Genomic DNA, 18987 nt, shown 5'->3' with positions numbered 1-18987 from the left:
CCTGGGGCCAATGTACATTAGGACCTGCATTTCATTGAGACGAACTAAAATATTTACAGCAAACCCTTTACATTCACTACTCTAAGGAATCCTTTATTTCATGCAGCCACCTTTTGAAAATTCAGGAGTTTGATTCCGGTTCCCATACATGGTGGAAAATATATAAACACAGCAGTGTGTCTAAAAATCATGGAAACAAGCAATTATTCCCCATTGCATAGTTAAATGAACATCTGATAAAAATATATCCCTTTGTCAAATTTAAATGATGTCCCTTCTGCAGTTAGTGAAGAAGAAACATTTGTTCCACAAATGATTTTATCCGGCATCTTTTGACCAGATCAGGTTTGTCCCCAGCTTCCCTGTTGCCACTATAGCTTTGTAAGAGTAACACTGGTCTTCTAAGGATGAGGACGTCCTTGTGTGTTGGGTGAGCACAGAATCCGACCCCATCCCAGAACTGCGACTCTGCTGGCCTGGGGTGAGACCTAAGAGTCTGCTTTTCTAACATGTCCCCTAGCGATGTTGACAATGTTGATGCCGCTGGTATGGTGTCTACATATGAGAACCACTGCTCTACAGAACCTAGATTATATTTCCTGGAACATTCCCCTGAGGCAAAATGGAGTAGTGAAAAATTTATTGGATTTATAGAAACACAAAAGAATGGGCTGAAAATCCTTTTGTTATAATGTTTTCGTTTCCTCTCCACTGAGATCCCTAACACTCGTACCTAGAACAATCAACCACAAGCTAATCATCACATTCTATCTTACAAGGCACATTTAACATGTGTTTTGACAGGATCTCTAAGCCTAGAAGGAGACTGAGTTATAATCTAGAAAGGTCATCAATGGAGTAAAACAAAACCACTTCAAACAACATATCTTGTAGTAGTCCTGGTGGTTTCACTAAAATCTTAAATGGTAACAAACGTAAGCTCAGTGGAGAGGAGTTAAAACAGCACAGATAAAAATGAGGAATTGCTTTCAGAAGTCTGGAATGTGAGGCTGCTTTCTCTTCATCTGAAATGACCCACATCACTCTGCAGCCTGTACGGCCCCATGAGCTAATTTTTAAACGTTTGTTAAAAAACAAAAAAATGAAGAATTGTGGCAGAGAGTACAGGTTACCACAGACCTAAAATGTGCGCTGTCTGGCACTTTACAGACACCTGTCATCCCGCACTCAGCGCCATTAGCCAGTGATCCTTTCTGAGCCAGATTCCTGACTGCTTACGGGTGGCCTTGATAAGAACCAGCTCACCGCAAGACATGTGGCAATCCGTCTTCGATTTAAATATTAAAAACCCTATTTTAGATGGGAAATCACAAATTTAATTATTTTTGTTGATCTACCTGTTGCATAATTCAATACACTTCGTTTGTGGCTTTTCATGAATCTATATTTATGAGGTCAAAAAATAGGTAAATATTATGGCTTCTGTGGAATAACAATACAGACCATCTTCTGTAGCTTCAGACCCTGACTTGGCAGGGATTTGGCTTTGGAAAATACAGCTTTGTTACTAAAAGACCATCTTCCCCATATTCCCTTCCTCCCCAACCCCCACACTGCCCTGACTTAATTTCCATTTGTTCCCTCAAGTACACTCTATTTTCATTTAACATGGGTGTAGCACCCACTAGGTGCTGGCATAAAACCCAAGAGGACAGACATGGCTTGGCCTTCCCAGAGCTGACAGTGCTCCCCTCACCTTCTCACTTCAGCTATCATGAAAAGAACACATTTCAGAAGGAGTAGCCTAGTCTTACTGCAGGCTGCTTAGGAAACTGGAGATAAGGAAGCTCACAGTCAGGAAGGAGGAAGTGGAGCACGGGGGAGGTCTTCTCTGGGGAAGTGTCTGGAAAGAAAGAGGGTAAGACCTTCCCAATCATATGGCATGTGTCACATGCAATTTACAGGTAGGCACCCAAAAGCAGCCAACACGGTTCAAACAACGGGCCATATTGTTGATCAAGAAGCCCCTCATGACAAACGTGAAGCCCACGTGATAAGTAAGAGTGTGCCCTGTCACAAGGACGACTTACAACAGGAATGTGTGTACTGGAAACTCAGTTTCAGGCCTCGTCAAAGAGAATCAATTCTACAGAACTTTGTTCACTTACAAACGTTCATGAATCAGTCTGAATATCTGAAAACAAATGGACATGTCACTAAACATAAAATGACATTTTTAAACATGTGTCACTCATACACCATTTTTAAAAGCAATAGATTTTTTTTCAAAGATTTTATTGATTTGACAGACAGAGATCACAAGCAGGCAGAGAGGCAGACAGAGAGAGAAGGGGAAGCAGGCTCCCCACTGAGCAGGGAGCCCGATGCGGGGCTCGATCCCAGGACCGTGGGATCATGACCTGAGCCAAACACAGAGGTTTAACCCACTGAGTCACCCTGGTGCCCCAAGGCAATAGATTTTTTTTTTAAATTAAACCAAAACATCATATTGTGGGACAGAGAAGACAGCTCAGTGAGTTTGCAGTGGCTAACTCTCCAAGCATGGATGGGGGACAGCCCATCTGTAGAAGTAGAGGTTCCCTCACCTTCATGCCCATGTTGGTGATAGCATCAAAATATAGCCCCAGTTAAGAAAACTAATAATTACAAATTGAAATCACATAAATTGGAAAAACACTTCGTATTTTCAATGAAATATCATATCACATTTTCCACTTTGGAATGTAGGTTCTGCACTCTTGCAATGGACAAAACTACTGGTTCTCATTCTGATTCATAATAAGTGATCTCCATCTCAAGTACCCCAATAATTTAATTAGTTGAATTACATATGAACACATTTTTCAGGAGCCTTCTTGTAAAAGTTAAGTGTGATGCTAAGGGGTAATTTAATGCATTATTTTGGAGTTTTTATTCAAATAAAAATATGTTAGAATTGGTTATTTGTATTAATTATGGACATTTAAATTTTTATAATATTTATATTACATATATTTATAGAAATATATAAATATCAAGGATGTTTTGAGGTTGCTAAACAAAACCTATAAATTTCTGCTGTAACAGTCAGTACATTTTTAAAATAAACACAATATTTGAATTTTTTTTAACTAGGCTCCATGCCCAGCATGGAGCCCAAAGTGAAACTTGAACTCATGACCGTGAGAGAGCTGAGCTGAGATCAAGAGTCGAATGCTTAACTGACTAAGCCCCCCAGATGCCCAGATAAATACAATGTTTTAAAATGGCCAATTGCATGTTTTACTCTCAGTTTTATTTTCATGCCTGACTTGACACAGGAGCTGCCTACATAGTCCATATTCCCAAGGACTCATACACTCCTTTCCTCCCTCTTCTCTCCTTCTGTCCTCCCCTCATTCTCTCTCTCTTCCCTTATTCAGACAAACAACACACTAATGAACACAAGACGACACCACACCACCACAGGATGGGACTAGTACAAGCTCAAGGCAATGCTTGAGAAGACACAGACCATGAACACAGGAGTCAAAGCAGAAAAGAAGGAGCAGAAGATGCCCCAGGGAAGAATAATAGTCAAGAAAGAAATGAAGGAGGACGTGGGGCCAGTGTCAGTGTCTGTGGCTTACAGAGACCTACATCGAGGATGTCAACGTGAAACTGATCAGAGTGTGTAAATGTTACTGAAAATTTAAGAAAGCAGAGGACACCCAAACGGAAACCTTTTCAGAGTGGAATACAAAGCCTAGAACAAGTTCGTGGGGAATATAGCCTTGGACATCCCCCTTCCTCGGGGCTGCTGGAGAGGGCATGGGACTCTAAGAAGACTTCAAACACACACTCCATGTGCAGTCTAGGAGTTGGGGGAAGGGAGGGATTTCCAGGTAGAGAACGTGTGTGTGCCACCCCAGGAAGCCATGAAGAACGCCTGGTGTTCGTAGGAACAGCAAATATCATTGTAATTGGAGTTTAAAGAAGTGAAACCAGAGAGAGAAGCTGCATCTAAGAGACATTATATGCCACGATAAGCAATCTGGACATGTTCCCAATATCAACAGAGCAGTGAGACTAGAAATGGGGAGGGGGGCAATGATTAACACTTGGGGCTATAAATCATATTGTATACAATTACTGTCAAAAACAAAGGGCAAAGCTCTATGCTTGAACAATTGCTCTTATTAATAGTAAGAATGAAGACAAGACAGAAGCTCCACTAGTAAACCACGGATGCCACATAGTTTTGCGAGTCAGTGTGACTGTTATTGGTCCATGGTTTTAGGCTAGGAGCCCCCCATGGTGCACAGCTCGTGTTTGCTGACTTTAGGGTGCACTCAGGTCCTTCCCGGGACTAGGCCCGCAGCTTTGATCTCCCTGGGACTGACCTCTCCCCCAAGGAGGTGGTACCGCCTCATGAAGAACATCAGGCTAATGGCAAATCACCATCAAAGACCTTGTTCTGCTTTGAAGTCAGTAAACCTGAAGGAGTAATGGGAGGAAGGAGAAGCTGATTTTATGGGATCAAAGAGAAAACGGAGTATTGGGTGTCCCAGCTGCTTGCAGGAGTAAGCACGTTCACGGATCTCAGACACAAAAGGAGGGAAGGTGATGGCCCGAGGAAAGAGCGGGGAAAGGGCAGACAGCATCATGAAACCATCTCCGCTGAATGTTGCATGAAAGGGCCAACACAGAGGCAGGGTTTGGAAATGAGAGTGAAAGCAGAGCCTGTCAGAGCTCAGGAAGATAGTGGAGCTGAGGCCAAAGGGGACGCTTGACTCTAGGATGGGATCACTTCTGGGACAGTGATCCCCACATCCAGAAGGTCTCCCTGCCCGTGGGATCAGCAAAGGGGCGATGGTATCCTTGCTTTGCAGCAGCTCCCTCTGCCCAACAGTGCCCACACCCTCCCAGACCCCGAGACCACAGAAGCCCAGAGTCCCAGAGCCACTGTGTGCATGCTCCTGCCTTCCTCACCCCATAAGCCCCTCCCTACCCCAGCTCACTCTGCAAGCCCTTCACTCAGAAAACTGACTGGCTGCCCTCCTCCCTAGGCCCCAGGATCGTGTTCCAATATTTCACATTTGTTTTGTACAATTTTATGACAATCTCCTTACAAAGAAAACCAATAGAAGGGCCCCCTACATCCAGTCCCTAACATAATTCTTTGCAAATAGCAAGTGTCTGATAAATTCTGACATGGAATGTAAGGGAACAAAGAAATGAAAGCCTGCATAATATAGTAGTTGAGAACCAAATTTGGGGGGAAAGACAGTTTTTAAATCTTAGGTCCAGTATGGAATAGCTCTCGCAAATATCTCCATGTCTCCATGGTCAAGTTCTTCTCCCTCGAGGCCATACCAGATCCATCTGGCCGGTCTGGTTGTTGAATAAGAAAATGTCTGCTAGCTAGGATCTGACATATTAAACATTGTGCCTGTGACAGATCTCACTGACACTTTTCGGCAAAGCTAATGTTCTGCTCAGGTATGAAATAAAGTGTGACCAAAAACCCAGCCTCCCACGATGTTCCCAGCCAACATACGCTTTGGGCTATTCTTCAGTTTTCTAGAAATTTTCCGTTAATATTTTTTTTCTTTTTGTGCTCATTTAAAAAATTCCAGCATATTCCAAATCATCAAAATGGCAACGGTAGAGTCGATTTCCCCACAGACGTCACTGAATGTGTTTCTGCTTGTGATGACGTTCACATTGGCTGTGACTTTTGTCCCTCTGCTCATCAGTGGGGAAAAGAGGGAAGACACAACACATGAGTGATGTTCAAGCAAAGATTCACATCAAGGAATGTGGGGATTTGAGCAGCGAATATGGGAGAAGCCCAGAATCATTTTGGGTTATGGGGAAAACAAGATCACCGGCTGTCCCCTTCGTCCCCACACCAGGGTCACCTCAGTGCCCAAGAACGGCACCATCCATCACAGTGAATTGCTGTGGTTGACTTGGACCTCGTTGTTTGGATGACACACCCACTCTAAAACAGGTACCCCGCTCTCTCCTGGGACTCTCAGATTCCGAGGCTCAGTTCGGGTCCACCTCTATGTTCACCTAAAGTAACTAAAGACAGCAGTATCCAGGCTTTCCACACAGACACACAGAGATACCTAAAAAGTTAGAAACAAGTCAAGCTCGGTTTTCAGCCTGGCCATGAGAGCATGTCCCCTCTGTCACTGATTTTGGGGCGGGGAAAGGGGTAAACAGCACTTACGGTATGTGCATCCGTACACTTCTATCCTCATCCCAATCCTGCCCTTGGGGCTCCAGGCTAAGGGGAGGAAGCGCAGGAACCTGGCTTCAAGGGGAGGCTGCAGTTGGTAATGCATCACACTGTCCGCGTTTGTGTTTCCTGGAAAACCCTGGGAGAGAATGGAGAAAGGATCAGTGTGTCTGCAGAACTCGGAGCCCCTGGCTCTTCTCCTGTAGGTTTGGGACAGAGGCTTCACTCTGTTCTTATGCAAAAGCCTGCTGAGTGAAATAAGTCAAGCAGAGAGAGTCAATTATCATATGGTTTCACTTATTTGTGGAGCATAACAAATAACGTGGAGGACATGGGGAGATGGAGAGGAGAAGGGAGTTGAGGGAAATTGGAAGGGGAGATGAACCATGAGAGACTATGGACTCTGAAAAACTATCTGAGGGGTTTGAAGTGGCGGGGGGGTGGGAGGTTGGGGTACCAGGTGGTGGGTATTATAGAGGGCACGAACTACATGGAGCACTGGGTGTGGTGCAAAAATAATGAATACTATTATGCTGAAAATAAATAAAAAATAAATTAAAAAAAGGAAAAAAAGAAAAGCCTGCCTGCTTCATAGAAAGTCTGCTAATGTTTAAGAGGGATGTGACCACATTTCCTCAGGGCCTGGATTAGTCACCATTGTTCTAAGCTTTCCTTATTTGCAGGGTGATTTACATTTCAGTGGCACCAATAAGCTGGCTGGAAACCTGCCACCCTTGAAGGCTTGCTCTTCCCCTAAAGCCTTTCCCTCATTCCTAAGCAGCAAAGACGTTCTCTTGCAGCCCACATCCAAGGCAATCAAGCACGATGTTAACTTGCCATCCATGCAGGAAGAACCCTCAACTCGGGTATGAGCACTGGGAGGGATCTACACAGGGTTCTAGTTCCAAACCCTTCACTTATAAAGGCAAAACCGAAGTCCAAGAAAGTAGAAAGAGTCTGTGGCGGTAGGACAGCGGCTACCCGGCAGGGCCACGACTAGATTCTGGGCTTTGGATGTCAATCGCAGTGTTCTTAGTGTGCGGTCAGGTTTCCCCCAAGATAGCCGCACTTTGGGAGCACTGGAGAGACCCACAAGATAGAGGGGTGCCCTTGCCCGGACACAGGCACCTGGCCTCAGGCTTGAAGAGGCCAGTGTGAGCACAATGGACATTGTTACAGGGGACATGTGACTCGTTTCTCACCGCATTGATTTCATGTGAAGATCAGCATATGGGGAAACCCAAAAAAGAGTGATGCTCACATATACACATATCGATCATGACACTGGTGATTTAATCTATTTCAAACAGCTGTGTCACTAATGATTTGCTCTGTTTCTCAAAGGTAACATACATGCAAGAGGAATGGGAGAACCAAGCACAGACTCCAACACCAGGAAGTGCGTCCCCACGCAGCCTCTCTGCCCTGACCTGAAACTTCTCTCGAATGCTCCTGAAGTGCTCCCTACTTGTGTCTGGAGAGAAAAAGGTCGGTGCGCTTCTGACGACATGGACTTCGTTATCCCTGTGGCGAATCCGCTCCCCTCACCCCTATGGCCCTGCCTTCCTCAGCATTAACTTCTGCACAGCGATCTTCTGGAAGCTAGAGTGTGAGCCACAGGACCACGGTTCTTGTGTAGACAATTTGTGCCTGCAAAGTCCCCTGAGATGCTGGGCTCCTCTGTCCTGCCACCTGGGTCCCAGAAGCTCCTCTAGCCTCCTTTGCACCAGGATTTCGACGGGCTCTTCCTGCTCTTCGGTGTCAGTGTCGACCCCCAACACTGTACACCGCCTTTTAAAACTGATTCCATCGACTCTTCCTCAGATTGTCCATCAGTTTTCCCAGAGGACCTATGCAATAGCAAAGCCATAACAGCCTAAGGGTTTCCAATCGTAACACAGCATCTTAGCAGAAAATGCTGCCCCATCCAAGGATCTTACCAGTCTATGCTCTGAAAACAGACAGCTATGGTGCGTCTCTTCTAAAAACCTATGACAACTGGTAAATCTACCTCAATGCTATCAGTTCTTTGGAATCCCCCATCAAAAGCTCAAGTTCTGCATTCTTTGATCTCTCCAAGTTTTATCATCCAGAGGGCCAAAGATGTTCTCGTAATACTCCTTCATATAATAGTAATAAAATGAGGGAACAGAAGACATGACCCTTTCTTATGCTCCCTTGCACCACAAGGACACACTCTGCCTCCCATCGCAGTTAAAAGGGTCAGACATACCAATGCCGAATGGGAGCAAATCTCGTAGTTGGACCAAAAAGAATGCCCATCTCATCGTTTTGCTTTTTGAAACCCTAGACCTGGCTTAAGACCCAAACCCAACCAAACCAAGCCCGTTCACTGCTCGGGCTTGTAAGCCATGACAAGTAGATAGCAACAGACAGAACCAAGAATACAGAAAACTCAAATGTGGTATCAGGGCCAGTCTCAGACCCTATAACACTTCCTTTTGGCTAGTGAATAAAACATCATCTGGGAAGCCCTCCGGCCTCTCTCTCTTGCTCAGTGGAAGCACCATTTTGTCCAACATCACCCGTTCTTCAAGGGTTGGCAACCGTTACACCAAGAGCAGGCAAACCCTCTCCATTGACTCCGTGCTCCGAATGTGCCCTCCCTGTCCCTAGCTTCCTGCAGGCTGGCATGGGTAGGAGCTGCTTTGTACCAACATCACCACTGTCCAGCACACGCTCCTATTATTACAGGCTCCCAGACCCACTGCCTTTATCCACAAAACCAGCTTGGTCCATTGAACTCTGAAGGATGAGAAGCTATTACGTGAGATAATACCTGACAATCATGTTCCCACACCTGCCTGGAGGTAGGCGGTCCATGAGCACCAGACACGGTGGCCACAGCCTTGGCTGCCATTTTGGTTATGGTGGGCGCATCTGGCAGAGGCTCCTCATCTGTCCAACTCTGCATCCCGTTCCTTACACTCTGTCTCAGGTTCAAGACCTGAGACGTGCTGATGACTGTCGGATCCCGCATTCACTGTGATGCCAAGGTTACAATTCAACCTCAGAACTGAAGTCCATGTTTATCTGAGGGTAACTGACAAAAACTAGGAAAGGTATTTGAACAAATCGTTTTATTTTCCTTGGATATCATTACTTCCTTCTGAAGCACTTTGTCCGTGGAAGGTAAATTCTGGACACTGTCACTCAGACTGTGTGATGACAATGCCATATAGCAAAAGGAATTTCTAGTGCTGTTTTAATGGAACTTAGACAGAATACTATTTAAGGAATATTTCAAGTGTCAATAATGTCTTAATAGTCTATGAAAATAAGAGATTCAGAAGGCACTCTTTAAAACTTCTGAGAACCTGTATATGAAGCATTTGTCACACACGATTTTAATTACATTCAGATATTGGAACATATATATGTATGTGTGCACAGCTCTGTGACCATGTTAATTTGTTCTAATTTTAAGGAATCACGTTATTTTTGTCTTACATAGAACTATCATCAGTCTCTTTGTGTACAAATCAATCATGTGTTTCTTTTTTTTTAAGGTTTTTAAAATTTTTATTAACATATAATCAATTATTAGCCCCAGGGGTACATGTCTGTGAATCGCCAGGTTTACACACTTCACCGCACTCAAATAACACATACACTCCCCAAAGTCCATAACATAATTAAGATTTTCAAAACAACCCTAGAGTTTTCTTTTTTAAATGTTTACCATATTCACATCAGCATTGTATTTCTTTGAGTTTTTATAGAATAACGAAATTCATCTAAATGCTACTGTATTTTTGAATTGTGATAAAATTATTTTGTCAAATCAATAATGGTATTTATTTCCATTTCCATCCTAAAAGTAATACATGCTCAAATACAAAGTACAAATCAAAAAAGTAATTTCTGTTTGTGTATATGTGTACCACATAATTTCTAAGTAACATCCCAGGGAACTCACTTTTGTGACTTGATAGTGTATTTTCAAAACTGTAGTATCTAGAATAAATGTATTCATCTATGAGTGTTAAATAATAAGAAAGTTGAGGAAAATTTATAAATATTGTAACCTCTTTTATTGACCTCTTCATCTCTTTATCATTATGTAATGCCCTTCTTTTATTGCGGTCTTTGTTTTAAATTCTATTTTGTCTGATAAAAGTACAGCTACACTAGCTTTTGTTGTTGTTGTTGTTGTTTGGCTTCTGTGTGCATGTCATGACTTTCTGTTTGCATTTCCTTGGATCTGAAATGAGCTTCTTATAAGCAACATATGGATGAGTCTTATTTATTTATCCTTTCCGTACCTCTGTCTTTTAATTAGAGATTTTAGTCCATATATATTTAAACTAATTATGGATAGGTATGCAATTAATATAATTTTGTTTACTTATTTTTGGCTGTTTTCTTAAATTTTTTTTATTTTTAATAAACATATAATGTATTTTTATCCCCAGGGGTACAGGTCTGTGAATCACCAGGTTTACACACTTCATAGCACTCACCACAGCACACCCCTCCCCAATAGCCATAACCCCAGCACCCTCTCCCAAACCCCCTCCCCCCAGCAACCCTCAGTTTGTTTTGTGAGATTAAGAGTCACTTATGGTTTGTCTCCCTCCCAATCCCATCTTGTTTCATTCATTCTTCTCCTACCCCCTTAACCCCCCATGTTGCATCTCCACTTCCTCATATCAGGGAGATCATATGACAGTTGTCTTTCTCCAATTGACTTATTTCATTAAGCATGATACCCTCTAGTTCCATCCACATCATCACAAATGGCAAGATTTCATTTCTTTTGATGGCTGCATAGTATTCCATTGTGTATATATACCACATCTTCTTGATCCATTCATCAGTTGATGGACATCTAGGTTCTTTCCATAGTTTGGTTATTGTAGATATTGCTGCTATAAACATTCAGGTGCACATGCCCCTTCAGATCAGTATCTTTAGGGTAAATATCCAGTAGTACAATTGCTGGGTCATAGGGTAGAGAATTTCCAATCATGCATTTCTTTAAAGACACAGAAGTTAAATGAAATGACTTTGGCACAAGATGGATCTCTACTAGCAGGTCACTCTCACTTTTGTGGCTCATTACTGAAATGATCCCATATATGTTGGTGAAGCTAGTGTTTATCTCTTAAGAGGTGGTGTGATCTGTTCCTTGCCATATGAACTTTTGCTCTGGTTTTCCAGAACAGATCTGGGTGAACAGGCCACACAGCCTTGCAGACACAAAGGCCCACTCTGTGTTCTAGTAAGTGGGAAGATGAACGAAGACCCACTCTGTGCTCTAGTAAGTGGGAAGATGAAAACCCCATCTTCCCCATCTCTCGTGACAGGAATAACCTTGGGGAAGCCAGCATTTTCGTGTGTAAAGTAAGAACAAGAAAACCTCTCTTAGAATTTTGATGAGTTAGTGGGAGGAGTTCCATGGGCCTGTCTTTCTGGCATCCCTCTTGGCTCGCTGGCACTAAGAAACACACCGACGAGACTCTCCCCACGACTGATCACAGGGACACTTCATCTGGACACGGACTCAACATCCGGCATCATGTTGAATCCTTTGTCCACTATTAGGAGCAGACGATGTCTGATGAAGTCTTCTGTTTCCATGTTAGTTAGGTTGAAGGTAACCCGAGTCCACAGCTTAGGCTCCATTCACATGCTAGAAACATGTTTCCGAGATAATTTGTTTTAGGAGTCGGTGAATTTTCTGAAAAGCTGCCAACTCTGCACTGATTTAGTTAGCAGTCATGTTAGTAGACTCTAAATCCGGAGAAGGTATCATTGGGAGACTCCCTTGGAGCCATGGTCTCAGTTGTAAACTGAGTCATCACAATTCTGCATTGGGGTCAACAAATGACCTTCAAGATGCCTATTATGTATTTGTCATTGTGTCTGTGTCCTAAGGTTGGCTTTTATACCAATGCCTTCTTTCCAAACACAAGCGGTGTTGCCTATAGAAACAGGTCTTGGTGATTTTAAAAATAAATAAATATTAAGCCTCTACTGCGGGCCCCTAGGAAATCTGAGCTTCATTATTCACTCACCACTATTCGTTTAAGACCTCTGAAGTAGGAGGAAGGAAGTTGCTGGGATCGAGAGAGTGTGCAAGAATCCCCAAGCTCTACTTCTGGCCATTTTAATTATGGGGCCATGATGGTCTTGGACAAGATGCTTAAATCTCCCCACATCTCAGCTTCTTCATGAGCAATGGGGGAATAATAATAATCACTGTTACTATTAAAAATAATATTTTGTCCCCATTATTTCCAGAGGTTCACAGACCATGAAAGGACGTACTAAAATTATTTCCTATAGTTAGACCACATCAAAGTTGTAGTCAGGTGCTTTAAAGTAAGTGGTCTTATGAATTATTTTTAATATTTGAGTGAATTAGAAAGTACCGTAACATTTACACATAGATAAATCAAGGAAATCCTCCTCCTGTCATTTTACTGAGCGAGTTGGACTGGGATGTCAGAAGTATGACCCGGAAGGAGGGCCTGACCCCTTAGATGTCAGTCAGCCCGGCGCCTCATGCGAGGTGAGCACTAGAGTTTAACTCGTGCAGATGAGTTGACTTCAACAGTGTCCTGGAAAGTGAACGAATAATCTCCGTTCTCACTTAAAACAACCAGACAGGCACCTGATGCGCATCTTCTGATGTGACAATCTCAGTGTGTCACAAAAAAATGTGCACTTAGTTAAGCATTTCCTAGTTTCTTTCATGGATTCAGTGGAAGCAAGTCACACAGTCAAACCAGTGACCGAGCAAAAAGAAACGACCATGTCTCTGGGTCCCAGCACCTTCCCCTACCAGGAGAGGGAACCCACCCCATGACTGAGCACAGCTACACCTCCCAGAAACCCATAGCGCCTGGCCCTGGACTCATCCACATCCTGGGGCCAAAGCAGGTGCAGGAAACAGGGTCCCTAATGCTGCTCTTCATTAACGTGCTTCTGTAATCTCAGCTGTATAAAAGGATAATGTAAACATTACCAAAATATTTTTAAAATGAAGTATTTTTAAAACACATTGAGAAGTTGTAGGCCTTTACTGCTTAGTTTTATCTTCTGCTTGAAATACGAACCCAGCAGACAAGACAGACAGGTCTGACTCTGCAGAAAAACCAGTAGGGTTTCTCAACGCTCCTCCCTTCCCTAACTTCTTACGTGATGAGGAGAAATACCTTTTATAAGCTATCTGGAAGGCCCACTGATGTTGGCAAAGAGGTTGAAAGTAGAGAAAAAGCCATAAAAAATATTTCCAATAACAAAAAGATCATATTTTAAAAGCAACATAATGTTACTGAAAACAATACCAGAACATCGCAAAAAAGGTGTGTGGTTTGATACGTGGCACAAGCTTATTTTCTGGAAACCAAATTAGCTTTCAGTATTTGAAGAGTGACACCAAAGAACAAAAGGAGGTCTTGTTAGTGTTATAAGAAATGCCTCAAATGAGTGTTTAATAGTGTGCCTCTCCTATCAGCAACTTGAAGGAATTAAATAAGTTAATTGAATGAGAAGAATTAAATATATAACTTGACTTAAATATAAACTTGACTCCAGGCACAGTTTTGGGGCATTCTTTTTTTTTTTAAGATTTTATTTATTTATTTGACAGAGAGAGATCACAAGTAGACAGAGAGGCAGGCAGAGAGAGAGAGGGAAGCAGGCTCCCCACTGAGCAGAGAGCCCGATGTGGGACTCGATCCCAGGACCCTGAGATCATGACCCAAGCTGAAGGCAGCGGCTTGACCCACTGAGCCACCCAGGTGCCCAGTTTTGGGGCATTCTTTAACAACTCAGATTATTGGCAAAATAGCACGATCCTCTTAGTCTCCTGCATATGTTCAAAATAATGATATATCAAATGGGTTATTTGTACAAAATTTAGAAGATTTCTCATTGAGAAGTACCTGTGACTTGAAGAGATACCATATGTATTTAATTCAACATTAAAATACTTTATAAAGTAGGGAACCTAGGGTGCCTGGTGGCTCAGTGGGTTAAAGCCTCTGAGGAGCCTGCTTCCACCTCTCTCTCTGCCTGCCTCTCTGCCTACTTGTGATCTCTGTCAAATAAATAAATCTTTTAAAAATCTTTAAAGTAGGGGACCCATATAACTTGCTGTGATGGGCTGAATTTTGTCCCCCACCCTAATTCATATGTGGAAGCTTGAACCCCCCATGGTTCCGAATGTGACTGTTTGGAGACAGGGTCTATAAAGAGGTGATCAAGGTAAAATGAAGCCATTGGAGTGAGTCCTGATCCGATGAGCCTGGGTCATTACAAGAGGAAATCTGGACACACAGAGACCCCAGGGAACGTGCACATGGAGAGAAGACCCCGTGAGTACCAGGGAGATGTCACATGTAAACTGCAGCACAATAAATTGGGGGGGGGACTTCACACCAGCATTAGTCATCTTGAACAAAACTCCCCATTTTTAAATAACTTCTGAGGGAGACTGAATACCACTGAGAAACTAAAAAAATTACTTCTGAAACCTTCTCTGTGGCTTCCTATTTCTTTCAAGAGGTTAACTGCCAGGTGCCTGGCCAGCTCAGGCAGAGGAGCATGCAACTCTTGATCTCAGGGTCTTGAGTTCAAGCCCCACTTGGGGTTTATTAAATAAGTTACTCAGTAAATAAACTTTAAATAAATATATATTTTTAAGAGGCAATTGGCCCGTTTTAAATATTTTGTTTATTTATTTGACAGACAGAGATCACAAGTAGGCAGAGAAGCAGGCAGAAAGAGAGGGAAGCAGGCTCCCTGCAGAGCAGAGAGCCCTATGTGGGCTCAATCCCAGGACCCTGAAACCATGAACTGAGCTGAAGGCAGAGACTTTAACCCACTGAGCCACCCAGGCACCCCAAAATGGCCCATGTTAATACAGGGGAACAAGCAAACAATCCTGCAGTAGTAGAATGAAAATGTTTTCCAAAATGAAATTCTGAAATGAAAGTTCCGAATGAAACGTTTTTCAAAATTTTCTTCCCTAAGAGAGATTTGGATTTATCCTAGACTGTTTATAAGGGAAACACACTCACCCTCCCAAGATTCCGCAGTCATACATACAAAAAATCAGAGTCACTTCTGAGTGATAGGCACAACTTTACATTCAAAGGAAGTGTTAATTTATATAAGATTTAGCCAAATAAGTTAAAAATTGTATCAAGATCAAATAGCTGTTTTTCAACTAATCATCTATCTGAAGTTGTTTTGGTCATTTTAGAAACCCCTCACCCCCAAAAATGCTCTTTTCTTAGCATTTTAAATTTGAGTCACCAATACTGTTAAACCAAAATGATTAGGGTCTCTATGAGTTCAAAATTAACTCTGACACAAGAATTACACTTAGAATAGGATAAAAGCAATACATATCTGAGAAGTAAGTCGAAATGAGTATGAAGTAAGTCCTTTGCCACATCGACTCACCGTTTTCCAGGGATGATAAAAGGCTGTGGGGGCCAGAGCAGAGGGAAGACAATTCTCCATGGGTTTCTCCCATTTCTGCACATCTTACAGAGCGAAGCCCTATCTTCTCCTCTGAACTGCCTTGCAAGGGCATTTATATAGAAAGCAGCCCTGTAAGATCATTTTTTTTTTCCTTCTAGGCGAAGGGCAGGCATGCTTCCTGCACAAAAGACTCAGGTTCCGGGAGCTCTTGTAACGTAAGCCCCTGAGTGTGCAGTCATCCACCTGGGCATGACGCACACTCACATGACGCAAGTGTGACGTAGGGTTAAGGGGAACCAAGGCCAGGATGCTATGTTGCCTGCCAGTATCCAAGTCAGTCCCACGCTCCCCGTCTCTGACCCAGGAGTCTCCCATCTCCTCCCACATTCAGGAAACAGGCAGGCGACCTTGTTGCAAATAGAGCAAAAACTCAAACACCTCACAGTTCTAGACAGAAAGTTTGAAGTTCATCTCCCTACAGACTTTTGAGAACTTATAGGAAAAGGCGTAGGACTGAACACTACTTCATTTAAGCCAGTATGCGAACATTTGTACATTTGACTATATTGGTCTGTTATGTTGTTCTCTTTTGTTTGCTTTTATTCATATGAATCCAAATTATTTTTTAATTTATTTTCAAGTGCTACATGTTACGCTGTTTCTTAATAAAAAAAAAAAAAACAAGGAAAAACAAAATGCGGTCTCTGTTCTCACTGTTCCCTGTTGACAAGGAAAATAAATGAGAAACATAGATGGCTTTGGCTGGAAAAGTCAAGTAGTGCGGAAAAGCTTAACATGCAGAAGCCACTCTTCCTGCCCCCTCCCTGTCCCCAGTTAGCCATTGTTTATGGTTTATTGTAATTGTCTTCTGCGTTTACTGCTTCCCACTTTTTTCCCCCAGATTTTCTAGTAGGGATCCCGTGAATAGAGATGGGCAGACATGAGGTCCCCGGCTGAGGCACAACAAGGGCCATACTTCTGCCACAGAATCCTTCCCATCACTAACCATGTTCTAGAGAAGCTCCAGCTGACATCCCGGGCACTCGGGGAAATACTAGCAAATACTGCTCATGCCTTCCCCCAGCAGGGAAGCAAGCTGGATCCACGAAACACCAGTCCCTGACACCTGGAGACACCCTTCCTCTCTTCTCCTCCAAAAGGGAAGCAGGGAAGAGAGATCTGCCCACGTCCCAGTCTTCAGAAAGACCCATCAGGAGCTCATGTTTGGTTTAATCACTTAAACCGGATCAAGTGAAGTCACGTTAGTAAACTGTTTACCACTCATTTTAAATCAACACATGGCATGATAAGAAAGCATGCCTCTCATTACCTACACACTGCATTTGCTCAATGATAAGTTTGTGACACTACATTTGACTCACATAATTGGTCTCCACAGTTTGTCTCCGCATAAAACTTCCACCTACATAAAATTTTCACAGAATTGGAAGAAATTTGCATTATGTTCTGTGTACAACCCAGATCTTTTCCATTTCAAAATGTTTACCTCTATATTTCAGTATGCTTGACGATCTCATTTATAATCTCAGGGTATGTTTTAGACTCTTTAAATATGCAGACTAAACTAGAATCTGGGATTCCAGAGACATAGAAGACATCTGAGCTCCTGCTAGTGTCAGGGAGGAAAGACTTCCCATCTCTTGGAGAGGGCCCTAGACAAAACCGACGAGAAGCAGATGAAGAGGAGAAGTATATTCATACAGATGGGAGAGGAGAAGCTAGCTCTGGGCTGAAGCTGGAGGCTTATCAGACCTCGTTTAGCAGGGAAAGAGGGAGGAGACAGGGCTCCTAAGTGAAGAACAAATAGTTGCTTTAGGAAAGACAAATGGGTTTTAGGGAGAATGAACCAGAGATGGGGGAAGTTTGTGGTAAGATTTGTTTATGCAGGTGAAAGAGGTTTTTCTTTTTCTGTACCATGAACAGAGGATGTGGCAAGGATTTAGGGTAGGTTTATCTCAGTCTCCCTCCTGGGAGTGGATCCACCTCAAGGAGGGGACTCACAGCCGCCTCACCTCTTAGAAGCGGCTGCTTTGAGTCAGATTAGCACCTTGAAGGCTTCTTTCTGCAGCTGTTCCCCAATGCCTTTGGGTTAAAATCTTCTTCATGCCAGTTCGGGGTTCAGAGAGGGTCCACCTGCTAGGAGCCCCTCCCACTGTGTCCTCACCATGGGCTCCCTCCCCTCACCCCATGTGGCCATGATTGTTCTTTACTCTGCACAGAGGACAAAACTGGCTGCCCCGAGGTCTGCTGGCCAGAGGCAGAGCAGAGTTCTTCCCGGGGCTGTCAGACTCCAAAGCCCTTTGAGATCCGACCACTCGAGACATTTCAGAGCCACCTCGATCCAACCCTTCTTGTGATCTTCAACCAGTTTGCCTCACTGTCAGCCACTACCTGAGATTCTGGACCATCTCCTTAGCCACTCTGTGCCTGTAAGAGGACAGCAGCACTCACTGCTAATCATGTTACCTCTACTGACTATCATCCACGTTGTAGACAGCAAGTCCTTCTCAGAAACGCCTGGAGACCAAGCCTGTCCTGCACCAAGAGACACCTGGCAGCTGTTGCTGTTGGGCTGTGACCAACACCATGGCAGGGGCCATGAACACCCTGGTGCGAACGGGGGAGTGGGGAGGGCGCCCTGAGGGCAGGCATCCTGCACTGCCGACTCCTATGAGGAGGATCTCCTCCAGAAGCTTGTGCGCACCCCACTAAAGACCACACTAACCCCTGTGATGGAGGAGCTTTGCTATGCATCATTGCAACCCATTCCTGATGGTGTTTGGCCACTTACGGAACGGAAGACCATCAGTTTCCAAAATGTCGTGAAATTTACATTAACTGGAAATCTTGTTTTTGGACTCTATTTTTTTGGGGGGGAGGGCAGAGGGGTAGGAGCAAAGCAGGAAGGGAGAAGGACAAACTGACTCCCCACTGAGCGGTGAGCCTGGGCTGCCAGATCTCAGGACCTGAAATCATGACCTGAGTTGAAACCGAGAGTTTGTGCCTTAATCGACTGAGCCAGGCGGGTGCCCCTGAGATTTTTGAACTAACTTTCGAAGTACGTGAGAGAGGAGAAAACACATTACCAAAGGACTCACAAAATGGTAATGATGATGATGTCCTGTGCTTGTGGAGGGTTTCCTCCCCATGAAGCCCTGAGTCAGGACCCTGGCTTTAGAGCACCTGGCTCACAACCCTAACACCTCCTCTAACCCCTCCCCTACACCTCCTTTAATCACTCCCCTAACAAGGTCCAATAACCCCTCCCCTAACTACTCCCCTAACCACTCCTCTAACCACACCCTCACCCCTCC

The 18987-nt window shown here is 43.7% G+C and overlaps 1 protein-coding gene across 4 annotated transcripts in view; it reads right to left on the bottom strand.

The window, feature by feature from the left end:
* The window catches only part of LOC122904684 (contactin-associated protein-like 3), a 156671-nt gene that overhangs the window by 91835 nt on the left and 45849 nt on the right, over positions 1-18987 (bottom strand). For 2 of the 4 annotated variants that reach the window (XM_044245773.1, XM_044245775.1), the window contains exons 1-2: positions 15632-15699; positions 6182-6329 (exon numbers count right to left, since the gene is read on the bottom strand). In XM_044245773.1, coding sequence (XP_044101708.1) covers positions 6182-6329; positions 15632-15691 — 208 coding nt within the window. In that variant the 5' untranslated portion in view covers positions 15692-15699. Of the gene's footprint in view, positions 1-6181; positions 6330-15631; positions 15700-18987 lie in introns of those variants that run through there. The other 2 variants (XM_044245777.1, XM_044245776.1) reach the window with 1 other exon arrangement.

The sequence above is a fragment of the Neovison vison genome, chromosome 4 (genome assembly GCF_020171115.1).
Source record: "Neovison vison isolate M4711 chromosome 4, ASM_NN_V1, whole genome shotgun sequence".
Taxonomy (NCBI): domain Eukaryota; kingdom Metazoa; phylum Chordata; class Mammalia; order Carnivora; family Mustelidae; genus Neogale; species Neogale vison.
The sequence above is the reverse complement of the archived record's forward strand: the minus strand, read 5'-3'. Positions and strand labels throughout refer to the sequence as shown.